The sequence below is a fragment of the Bos taurus genome, chromosome 6 (assembly GCF_002263795.3).
Source record: "Bos taurus isolate L1 Dominette 01449 registration number 42190680 breed Hereford chromosome 6, ARS-UCD2.0, whole genome shotgun sequence".
In the NCBI taxonomy this organism is placed as follows: Eukaryota; Metazoa; Chordata; class Mammalia; order Artiodactyla; family Bovidae; genus Bos; species Bos taurus.
In genome coordinates this window covers 92760307-92773325 of record NC_037333.1, presented here as the reverse complement: position 1 = coordinate 92773325, position 13019 = coordinate 92760307, and the positions used below count along the sequence as shown (strand labels likewise).

Here is a 13019-nt window from a genome sequence, read left to right as displayed (position 1 = left end):
CTGAAATAGACTTGAAGACACAGAAAACAAATTTATGGTTACCAAAGTGGGGGAGGGATAAACTAGTAGTTTGGGATTAACATACACACAATACTATATATGAAATAGATACCAACAAGGACCTCCTATATCTCAAGGGTAAGTATATAAATATCTTGTAATAATCTAAAATGAAACCAATACAATATTGTAAAATAATAGCCTCCAATTAAAATAAATAAATTTATATTAAAAAAAGAAAAGTATCTGAGAAAGATATATATACATACACACAGACACGTAACTGAATCACTTTGATATATACCTGAAACTAACACAACATTGTAAATCAACTGTACTTAGATTTAAAATCACTTTTTTAAGGTCTGTCAGACTATAAGTATCATGAATATTCCAGTCTATATGGCCACTTCCAAGGCAACTAATGATGAGATAGGAACCATACCAGGGGAAGGAATACTCACAAGACAGGCTGAGAGTGAGCAATCAGCAGCCAGTGCTTGGATCCGTGTCCTCATTTGCTTGGTATGTTTCATGGAATTCTGAGTAAAGCTAGTGCTTTGCCATTTTAAACCAGATCCACTTTCCATTTCTGGTTACTTACCGACAGTGAGGGAGACCTAGGTTTGATCCCTGGGTTGGGAAGATCCCCTGGAGAAGGGCATGGCAACCCATTCCAGTATTCTTGCCTGGAGAATCCCCATGGACAGAAGAGCCTGGCAGGATACAGTCCATGGGGTCACAAAGAGTCAGACACGACTGAGCAACTAAGCACAGCACCTGAGAAATGAGCTTCCCTGGTGGCTCAGACAGTAAAGAATCTGCCTGCAATGCTGGAGGCCAGGGTTCAATCCCTGGGTTGGGAAGATCCCCTGGAAAAGGGAATGGCAACCCACTCCAGTATTTCTGCCTGGAGAATTCCATGCACAGAGGAGACTTATGGGCTACAGTCTATGGGGTCACAAAGAGTCGGACACAACTGAGCGACTAACACACAACACACACCTGAGAAACGAAAGAAGTGCAAGAACTTCACAGCCCTGTCCCAGCTCCCCCAACTATAAATGGAGAGTCTGGACTACATGATCTCTGAAGTCACTCCCAGGTCTAAAAGGCACACAGGTAGAATTCACAGAGTTTGGGACTGTGAATTTAGGGATCAAACCCAGGTCACCCTCATTGCCGGTAAGTAACCAGAAATGGAAAGAGGATCTGGTTAAAAATGGCAAAGCACCAGCTTTACTCAGAATTCCATACCACCATCCTCACAGCCAGCTCCCAAACGCCATGCCTCTTACCACAGAAATCCTCTCACCCAAGGAGTTGCTTAAACAGTATATAAAAGTTCTTAAGTCTGGATTTTAAATTAAAAATACATAAATGCATATTCATTCAATTTCACTGATGCAGGTACAGTGCTTTTCTTCAAGACCAGCCTGTGTGGTGAGAACAGCAATGAATTAAGCAGACAATTGGCTGTGGCCACAATGCACCAACCTCCCTGCCAGCCTCAAGTCCTGAAGTTCTTTAAAATGGAAAAACGACTTCACACGGTTGCAAATAAACCCAAACCAGAATCTCTCTGGACTTTTATGTTTTTCCCCCAATCTTTTTAAATTGTTTCTCTCACCCTTAATTTGACAGCAAGTTTTCAGCAACTCACCTCTTAAAGTATTCAACTATATAGTTTCCCTAGAAACAAATGCTATTTCTTTTCATATTCCCACCCCAGCAGTTTAATTAAACGGTAAGTCAGGTTTTGTCATTCCTCTGCTCTTAGCTCCTCCAGTGGCTCACCCACGGATTGAAAGGACAAGCTAACATCCATGCAAGGACCCACTGTGCGGTCACCGCCCACCTCCCGGACCTCATCTCCTGCCACACTCCCCTGGGTCACATGCTCCATCCACAATGACCCCCACGCGCATCTTCAAACGGCCAAACAAGCTCCTGCTTCAGCCTTTACACTCACTGTTCCCTGCTCAGGAATTCTCTTTTCCCAGACGTCCAAGGGGGTAGCTCTTACCGTGCCCCTCAGGTCTTTCTTCAAATGTCACCTTACTTCCTCAGGGAGCCATTTCCTGTCCCCTTATTTCAAGAGGCCACCCTTGTCCCCTATTTAGCCTTTTCCATCTCTCCCCTCTCCTTATACTGTTTTCCCTCTTAGCATTAATCTGATATTGCTTGTTCCCAGATGCATTCCCAGTGCCTAGAATAGCAGGTCCAGGGGTGTCACTCCATAGATATTTGTTGAATAATAACCTTTATTATTGCAGCAAATGTATTGTCTTTCTCACTGAGCTGCATAACCACAATCGTAAGTATACCAGGCTTGGGGACATATAGGAACAAACACACCGAAGTCTTGGTAAGTAAAGAAGACAACTGGAAGGGTCACAGGTGTGCTGGTGACCACTCCCTTAACTTGATCCAACCGAACTGACCTCTCCCTGTACTTGCTACAGTCATATTCAAATGTACACTACCACGCTGCCGCATCAAACACAGAAGGTAGTCGGGACACTGTCTTCAGATTCAGGAGGAACAACCAGAAAAAGTCAGGTTGTTTTATTCTGGTCCACTCCTTCAAGGTCAATTACCTTTAGCAGATCTCTGTCTCTCTCACTCTTGGTTCTTCATTAAAAAGAGGGAGGGCATAAAATAACATGTGGCCTGTCTATGTAACTGAGCCACTGTATGTATCAGGTAGATGATTGATAGCTATGAAAATATACTGAAAAGCTACGAAGCACTGTATACAACAAGTAATTTCCTTTGTATTAAAATGGACAAACTATCTCTACAGCTCCCCCAAACTGATGATATACTTTATAGCACTTTATTTTTAAAATGCTTCTTAAAATGTACTAAAGAATAAACCAAAGGAAAAGTAGGCTTTTAAGGGTATGGAATGGAAAAGAGAGTGGAAAATGGCTTTCTCCTGATTCTTTATAGAAAAATATAAGGAAGGAAAATGCTCATAAATCTCCAGAGCAGTAATTCTATTACATAAAGTTCAGATTCAAGAATATTACTGTGAACATCTACAATTATCTAGACTCTCAGATATTTCAAATATTTCTCATTTATTCCAATTCCACAAGGATAATTCAAGATGACATATTAGTATCACACATGTCAATAGCGGGTTGGGATGTAAATGAGCAAACCCTTTCTAACCATTTGAGTTCTTTTTTTTATTACAGCATTTATTAAACTAAAATAAAAAAGTGGTGAAGAATGACTTGTCACACCATTTATTAGAGTTGATGGAGTGTAGACGGTCTTTTCAATAAGGCATTAACATACTGTTATGCACCACAGTACACTATTAATGAAAAGAAATGCAGGAATCTTGCATCAGCTTTCCCCACAAGTCATTCTGATGTTAGATTCAAAATCAATTCTACTCTACATGGCAAAGGTTCAGAGATATAATGTTAATTTGTTTGTTGTTTACAACACTTAAATGTATAATGCAAAGCAATGATCAGGATCCTCCACATTGTACTCAATAATCATACATTTTTTTGGAGGGGGGACTCAAAATGCAACAGCGAGATAAAGAAGTTGTGCCCTAGTTCATATCTGACAAGAGAATGGGACCTAATTTTCTCTCTGATTGAAAAAACACACGAGACAGCCATGGAATGCAAATCGTGTTGGGTGTCTGAATTTCTCTTCCAATACCTGAGCATCTGAATGGAACTAATTCACTCTGGAAAAGGTATTAAGTAATTGAGCATGATTGTGCCAGGATGAGGGATAATCATCAAACCAAGAAGGAAAATAAACATATTTTACAATGACAGGGTCACCTCACTCAGTAACCTCAATCAAGTATTTCACATTCATAAGAAATAAGTCAAATATATGAGGAATGACCTACCGCCAACAAGGAACCCTGATAGACACAAGCACCTGTGGGAGAAAAACAAAACAAGAATTAAAAGAGATGCATAACAGACCAATAGGCATAGCTCTGGCCAACTTAACACAAAGACTGCATCTACATGCGTCATAATCGGCAAACTCTGCTTTCTCCAAAGTCTTAAAAGCTTGAGGATTCTTCCCTTGGGAAAATAACCCCAAACACTAAAACAATATTTCTAGGACACACATGAGGGAAAGCAATGTTGAAGCTTCTTGTTTGAATTTTAAAATAACTGTGTTTACAACGACATGTGATACATACAGTGTGCATTTTCCGATATGACAAATCAGCAAAGCCTCCATAATCCAGTCCCAGTTAACTGATCCAGGCTTCTTGGCCTTTCTTTGCTTACACAAATTCTCCAGTCCAACCCAAGAGGCCAACTTAGGATCCCATGGTAATACTTTCATATTGTCAAAGCCTTTACTCATTTTCGTTTCCTGCAGGAGATGCATTTGGTCTAATCAAGTTCCTTGAACTTGATCCCATCTCCTTCATGAAGCTTTCCAGCCCACATGATTATTCTTTTTCTAAAACGATTTTTGAACAGCACAACAGGTGTTGATTTAACCTATAAACATGCAGCAGTGTGCAAACAGCTACTAGCTCAGAAACACGTTTCAAAGCAGATTGAAATAACATACACACACCAAGAGCATACCCTTACAATGTGCCACACTTGGATGGCCAACAAGCAAAGGACACATTTTACTACAGGGCCTGGCCTCCAACACATCAGTGAAAAAGTCTCAATACTATTAACTTCTCATGAAGTTAGGACTGGTCTACATTATCTACTAATAATGGAATGAAGAATAATATTCAAAGAAAATGAAATTATTATTTACACTTGGGCTTTGAATCAAAGATCTCTATGGGCAAATTTACTGAAATGACTTTTGTGCCCTTGACATTCAAATAAGAATAAATTGAGATAAAACCTCGAGGGGAAATTCTTCCTAAGTAACTTACTTTTCTTTTAAGAAATCCTATTCCAAAGACTACGTAAGTCTACAGTATATCATAAGGATATATACACATATATATGGATATAGATCCATTTATAAAATAATCATGTGGCATGTGGATATATATATAAAATAAACATATGCTTAGTCACTAAGTTATGTCCGACTCCTTTGCAACCCCATAGACTGTAGCCTGCTAGGCTCCTCTGTCCATGGAATTTCCCAGGCAAGAATACTGGAGTGGGTTGCCATTTCTTTCTCCAAAATAATTGTATGAAGTGAAGTGAAGCCATTCAGTCGTGTCCGACTATTTGCCACCCCATGGATTGTAGCCTTCAAGGCTCCTCTGTCCATGGAATTTTCCAGGCAAGAGTACTGAAGTAGGTTGCCATTTTCTTCTCCAGGGGATCTTCCCAAGCCAGGGATCGAACCCAGGTCTCCCACATTGCAGGCCGATGCTTTACTGTCTGAGCCACTAAATAATCGTATATAGGTAAATAAATACATATCAACACAATTCAATTCTTAAAACACATACTTATTTAATAACTTCTGACATTTAAAAGTTAAACATAAAGATCATCACTTAGGTACAATTTAACAAAATTTAACCTTTAGATAAAACCTTCCTCAAATAATTTTATTACCCTCTTCCACAGCACTACCCTTCAAAAGCCACTATCCTTTCAAACCTCCAAAAGGTATCAGGTATCTTAGGAAGTATCCAAGTATTCATATCAAAGTCCATTTCTGGAAATTTGGACAAATGTTATAAATTCTTTGTACCATGAAAAAATAAAATGGCAGTGAGTGGGGCCCCACAAACACACTTCGTTAAGCCAAATATCTGCTAGATACTGAAGTCAAAACTATGTGTAACTCCTGATAAATTCTATCATTAGGAAAAGGAGTTAACTCAATTTGGGTTGCTGCAGGATGTACAACTCTGAAAGAAATAAGCCTTGGCCTCTGAAGGCTTTCCTGCAACACAACAGCTCTACCCAAAAGGCAGCTGCAGAAATGAGTACTAACATGGCTTCCAAAACCTCACTGCTTCCTTCTGGAGGACAGAAAGCATTCCACTGTAACACCCAGTTCCCTCAAACATTCATCACCACCCCATGCCAGATGTAGTCCTCGTGAGCAGGCATATTTTGCCACACCCACACAAGCTTCACACCCACGGGGAGACAAAGTCACTGGGTGCAGCTTCTGCTGCTGCCTTTTCACTAATCAATCAATCCATACACTTTGGAAAACAAAGTTATTGTCTCCACTCATCATCAGTTTTTCTCTTAAGGAAATGATCGCAACTCTGAGGTTTCAATTTTGGCTTATTTGAACTTGAAAGGCAACTCCAGATTAATGGGAATTCTGACCAACGAGTGGTAAAAAGAACCCTCCTGCCAATGCATGAAATGTAGGAGACGCGGATTCAGTCCCTGGGTTGGGAAGACACCGCGCCCTAAGAAATGGCAACCCATTCCAGCATATTTGCCTGTAGAATCCAAAGGACAGGATCCTGGTGGGCTAGGCTCTATAGGGTCGCAAAAGAGTTGGACATGACTGAAGCAACTTAGCCCGCACTCATATGCATGCACAGTGATGCAGATCTAGAAGGAGAAACAGGCCTTCTAGAAGGAAAAACAAGGAAAAAGACAAGAGGAACCAGAGTCCTCTGACCAAGAACTTGGCCAGTTTTAGGACATGGAACACAGCTGAGATGGCGAGTAATTGAAGTTCTGACACCTGTGAGAAAGTACGTGAAGTTTTGCAGGGTGAAGGGATCAGACAGTGCCAAGAAGGAAGCCAAGATCATGAGACCTTCCCGCCTTGAGGTTGGTGCCTTTCTCGCAGGTCCCTTAGACAGAATGTCACTTCATATTCATGTAAACAGGTAAATGTCTGTTTTTAGGCCCACTGGCACATTATAAGGGAGTCTATTATGGAACACTTGTATAAAGTCTGAAGTTTTCAGAGGAAATTTGAGATACAATTTGCACCTGTACTCACAGCCTGAAACTATTCATAATAGAAACCCCTACCTGATAACACAAGCAAATTAGAGATGTTAAAACCTAAGAATCACAAAATGTCAGATCCATTAGTTCAAAGAAATAGTGGCAGATAAGATTATAAGATATGAAAAAATTTGGAGACCATGGTATCACAAAATCATGACTCATTAGGAACAAGCAGCCACAAGTTGGCATTTAAATATTCAAGCTTTTATGTTGTGCTCTAATCCAGCATATGGCCTGCACACTGTGGAACAGTTAAAACAGAATCGTTTTCTGAACTGACAGGACAGCTCATGTCCTGATTATTGTCAACCAGAAGTCAGATCAATTAATAGAGCAGTTAAATCGAAAACGGGCCAACTGTTTTTGAACTCATGTAAGATTTGGCACAGGGCTCCAGCTATGCCATGTGGCAACCCCTCCCCTCTCCTGAGCCAAGTGGTGGCCGAGTATTTTACGACTACTCGTGTCTGAGTAAAATTGAGTAATACTGCCACTCAAGTCCACTACAGTGAATACAGATGGCCATGCTTCACTAAAGGATTTATTTGCAGAGGGTAACACCTAGAATCCAATCCCCAGAGGAGAACATAAATATAATATGAGGGACATAAGAGCCTATGACAATATAAACACACCTTTATTTCTGCTAGTAGTTAGTTGCAAAAGCCAAAAGATGCAGAGTTGCAATTGTTCAATATTGGTAAACCCACCAAGGGTCAATGTTGACATGTCCCTATGGCTCTCTCACCTATATTAATGGTTTTCCAGGAATGCAAACTCCTTCAGGGCAGGTATTATGATTTTTTTTTTTTGATGTCTAAATGTCCCTACCAGATATAACCTGATAACCTGATACATAAGCTCTCAATAAAGATTTGTGGAATGAAACAGTGAAGAGATAGGTTATTTCTTCCTATCCAATGTCTTTCCTTCCTTAACATTGAGTTTTAAGCACGGACTCCTACATAGGAGGAACTCTCCAGCCAAGAGTGGAACCAAATAGGGTGAAAGTGAAGTCACTCAGTCGTGCCTGACTCTTTGCGTCCCCATGGACTGTAGATACACCCATAAATGAAACACTATCAAATTATCCTTTTCAATATATTCCATTAATGGCCTTTAAAGGAAAAAGTCTGGAAGACTGTAAAAATGGCTGAAGTCACATGGGGTGTGACGGACACAGACTAGAACTCAGTTCTCTAACTAATTCAAGAATCTTTCTCTATCCACAAGCCAACAGGTTTTACCTATGTAACTTCACACAACCAGGGTCAGCACAACTCAAAATGTTCTTCTCCAGGAAATGTCATGGAAGAGCCCATCTGATTCAGAAAGCAGCCATGTTTGTTACAAGTTTCTCTGTGACTTTCTGATTTTATTAAGTTCTCAAATCATAGTGGTTTGTCCGCTTGGTGATATAAGAAAATGTAAAATAACACTGTCAATTACCTGTTGGTAAAACCTCAGTTTTCTTTTAATAATTAAAATAAAATTCAGAACTAGGAAGTTGCAACCGATTGCAAAGAAAGCAGTAAATATTGAACTTTTTTTTCTATGTTGGATGATTAGCACAAGTATTTTAGAGCTATCACCTAGCCAATTTCTGCATTTGGTGAATAACAGAACACAGCCTAAAGAAGTTAGGTGGTTCATTCAAGGCCACACGGCAGCAGTCTAAGCTTAACTTGAAATGTGATCTGGCAATACTCATTCACCTGAACAATATTTTTTAGTACCTACTGTGCACCAGGAGCTGAGCTGGAGATATAAGAATAACCAAAAGCCATCTTCAGCCCTCAGTGAACACACAGTTAAATGAAGAAGACTGCATCTTTAATTTGATTAATCATTTTATTAGTTTTTAAAGTTAGTTTTATTGGTTATTTTGCTGAGGCACAAATTTGCAATTTCTTTGTATGTAAAATGAGGACAATAAAACCAATTAACCCAGAAAAAAAGATAAAAAAGAAGACTGCATCTTTATCAACTAAAATTATAGAATTATTAAATGGTGTTTTACTAGAAACATATATGACACGCTCTCTGAGCATTGAGAAGAAAACAAATTCTGCCTGAACAGCAAAAGTATCACAGAATTGGTCACATCAAGAGACCCATACATGTGAATCCTTCTTTTCCGTTTTTAAAAATCATTGCCAGGACTAGTTCTAAAAACTTGAGGAAATCTCTAAGATCCTTAAGCTCTCCATCTCTGACCTCAATGCTCTTATTTTTTTAAGAGAAAAAGAAAACCCTGACAGAATCAAATCCAAAGTCTCATCAGATGACAATTGATTTTCTGGCTGTGGGGCTGTTATCATTTAATTAATTTAATTAAATGAGATTAAATATGTAAAGCGCTTAGCCTAGTGCCAGGCAGATAGTATGTGCTCCATAAAATTCCCTACTCATTCATTATTAGGCAAGCATGGGGCTTCCCTGGTGATTCAGCTCCTAAAGAATTCGCCTGCAATGGCGGAGACCTGGGTTCCATCCCTCGGTTGGGAAGATCCCCTGGAGAACGGAACAGCTACCCACTCCAGTATTCTAGCCTGGAGAATTCCATGGACTATATAGTCCAGAGGGTGGACTGAGCGACTTTCACTTTCTTTCAAGCATCCTTATGACTTGGATGGAAACTCAAACATGTATCAGTTCAGGTTGTGAGATGATTCGAGAATGTTCTGAAGGTGGGCTGAAACAGTAAGAAGCAAAGTATCCAAAGAATCTTTGGAGGAATAGTGCCCATCACGCCCCACACTTCCTCTCCCCCATCTGAAAACTCGACGTTCTTAAACTTTGCCCTTTTTGTCAACCAGTCTTCCAAAGAGCGAACCCTGCAGGCTCTTCATAATAATGGCTTTTGTCATTTCAAAAGATCTGCTTCTGAGAAGCCAATCATTGCTCTATTCCAACTGCTCCCTGGTGAGCTATGGGGGGACCGAAAGCACGTCTTCCGCGTGGTCGGGATATGATCCTAAACAGGGAACTCCCATCACTCGGTGACAATGTAATTTTTCTACGTCTCAAGTTCACACTGGGATGTCCTAGGTTGACTCTCCCATCTGCTTCACTACAATTAAGCCCTTTAAGTTTTATTGTTTTTTAAGTCTGCAAACACACGCACACATAAAATAAAGACATGGTTCTACAGGTTATGCCTTGTTTGAAAAGGGCAGCACAGGTCCCAGAGCTGCTCCTTCCCGGGGCCGTATACTCTTAACATACTTCCCGGGAGGGTGCAGGCAGACGGTCCCTTCACCTACGAGCAAGTCCCCAGTGCTGTGCGTTTCCAAAGCCACGCCACCCTCTCTCGGGAAGCTAGCTAGGAAAAGGCAGCAGCTCAGGTGGCTGCAGGTCCACCCGAGCAGGGCTGTGTCCCGCCGGGGTCTGCGGCCATCCTGCACCCGGTGCCCGGATCCGCACCCGCGAGCCGCCGCCAGCCCGCACCTGCGCGGAGAAGGCTCCCAGCCCCGCAGCGCCCGCCGCTGCGGCTCTGATTTGAAGCGGGGCAGGTGAACCCTCCTTCCTGAAGCTGGATGAATAATGAATGGAGCCGGGAGGGGAAGCCGAGAGCCCAGCGCGGTGGATTAAGCCGTCTTCCTCCGCCCGCCGGCTCCCTTCCCCCTCCCTAAGCCCAGAGAGGCGAGTTTCCCGGCGACTCCGAGCAGGTGGGAATTCCTGGCGCCTCGCGTCCCCAGGCCCGCATCCCAGGACCCCCAGACTCTTGATCTTTTTATCGATGCATTTATTTGCCCGAGCTCACATCGCTTTTGCTATCATGGCGACAATTCCCACCTTCTCCTTTCTCTCCCCCAGCTCCAGGGTTTTTACACGTAGACTGGAGCCCCGGAGGAAAACTGGGAGGCAGAGGGCAGAGTCAGAGAATGGAGCTAAACTCTTATTAACCACTTCTTTTCCGCCGTAGAGGCAGCCTGGTGCCTTTCTGTACTAGGGAGATTTATTTTAGTGCGATTGAATTGCCCACCTCTAACCGGTTTATAAAATCTTAATTGGAATTTACGGGGAGATCCACTGGGGCAAGGAGGGCGGGAGAGGAGGGGGGTTTTAAGGAGCCGGATTTTATGTTTCATAGGAGCAGAAGTATTTTTACGCAGGTAAGAGCAGTTGTTCTCTCCTCACCTACGCTCCATGTAGTTGTTTTCCACTCGGGGGCACCAGGGAAGTGGAAGAAAGAGAATCCAATTTCAGGGATGGCACCTCCATCGGCCACTACCCACCCCCCAAATGCGCTCAGGGCAGAGAGGGAGTGGGGCTTGGTATCCGCGTGCAAAACAATCAGGAGTTGGATGGAATCTTCTCAGAAAAAAACCCACTCTAGTTCCCCGGCCACCCACCTACCCATCCCCAAAAAACTTCCATCTGACTCACAATACCATAAACCAGCTGAGCTTTTAAAAGAGCACGATCACACGCGCGCGCGCACACACACACAGCACCACTCTCTCACCTTCAGAATGATGAGGCAATGCTGCAAATTCCGCCAATGTGAGAGCCATCCCGAGCCACACTTGGAAGACACTCATCGCCGCCTCGGCACTCACGCTGGAGGAGCCCAGCAACCAAGAACCAGTTATCAGCCGAAACGCAGGGTTCCGCGCCCCTGGCTGGGCGCACGGAGAATAGAGGGCGGCGGCGAGCGGTCACCTCCGGGGAAACGAGGCGAGAGCGACACTCACATCAGCCCCGAGGCGCTGGGGCGGGAGGGGGTTTCAATTCACTCACAGCCGGGGGACAGCGCGCTCAGCTCTCCAGCCGAGCAGGGCGCCAACGCGGGCTGAGCTGGAAGAATAAAAGAGAAGGCAGGGCGCACGCAGTTCCCCGAGGCCAAGTCTCGCAGGAAAGTTGCGGGTCACCGGCCGACCTGATCTCCCAGTAGTTCCTTCAGGCCGGACCCAACCGCTCCCTGGTCCCTGGTCGTGGAGACGCCGGCACGTCGGCTCCCGGATCCCCAAACCGTGGAGACCCCGGCGCAGGTTCCTCGGGGGCACCTTTTTAAAGTTCGCAGGACACTCTCAGACGGCGCCGCGTCGGCCAATGGGGTTGCCGGGAGCCCTGAAAGACTCAGCCACCCCTCTTTCTGGGCTGGGCCCCCAGGGCTCAGCGGATCTCAGCCACCCCGGGAGGCTCGCGGGAAACTTTGTGCGGCACTGCGGTCGGCTCCCGGGACTCGCCGGTGCTGCGGCCGCCCGGCGCCGCCTCGGGCTGCGCTCCCTGCCGCAGATAGTGCGAATGCTCCGGAGGAGAGCCCGGGGCTTGCGCGGAGGCACGCAGCCGCTACTTTCGCGCCCCCGCCTTCAGCCGGGGTGAGGAGCCCTACCGGGCGCTCTCCGTGCCGGCGGCCACCTCCGCACTATGCGCCCGGAACCGGTCTGCAGGGTCGAGATGCGATTACAGAAGCGGAGGAGGAATCATCATTTTAAATGCAAGGAGGAAAGAGCTGGAGAGCCCGGAAGGGACCCCCAGAATTAGAGCCACTTGGACCAGAGAGCCCGGAAACGCACAAATTCAGGCCCCCTCTGGAGCCCCGCGTTTAAAGGACAGACGCTCCGCCTCCCTCCCCTCCTTCCTCTCTCCTGAGCTCGGAGTGAAAATGGACCCAGCGACTCCGAGCTTTGGCAAAAGATTCCTGAGAGTCACGTGGAAAGGGGAGAAGCTAGGAGGGGCGGAGGGGAAGAGAGGGGAGGCCGAGAGAGCAACCTGATCCCCTGATTCTTTCGGCTGGAGTTCAGATTGCCTTTGTCTGGGGCGGGATCGAGGGAAGGGGAGGGGAAGATGGCCTGGTCCTGACTCAACAGCCGAGGGGCCGGCCAAGAGGATGCACACCCCTCACTTGGGAGGCGGTATGCCCACCTTCAAATGCCCCGGCAAGGCTCGCACCCTACACCCCGCCACTCCGGCTGGACTGAGTGTGAGGCGGATCGGATCCATCTTCCTCGCTCTGGGACCCCCGGGTTGTCGCATCGTGGGTTTACCAGAAGCCTGAGAGGATCTCGGTGTGTATGTGTGTGTGTGTCCGAGGCGGGGCCTCCCACAGTGAGTGCACCCCCCATCCCTCCCCGAGAGAGGTTG

General features: G+C 44.8%; 1 protein-coding gene across 1 annotated transcript in view; it reads right to left on the bottom strand.

The window, feature by feature from the left end:
- The window catches only part of FRAS1 (Fraser extracellular matrix complex subunit 1), a 534366-nt gene extending 522162 nt beyond the window's left edge, over positions 1-12204 (bottom strand). Inside the window, 2 exon segments of the mRNA XM_059887796.1 lie at positions 3890-3921; positions 11398-12204. Coding sequence (XP_059743779.1) covers positions 3890-3921; positions 11398-11473 — 108 coding nt within the window. The 5' untranslated portion in view covers positions 11474-12204.
- Positions 12205-13019: the final 815 nt, after the last annotated feature.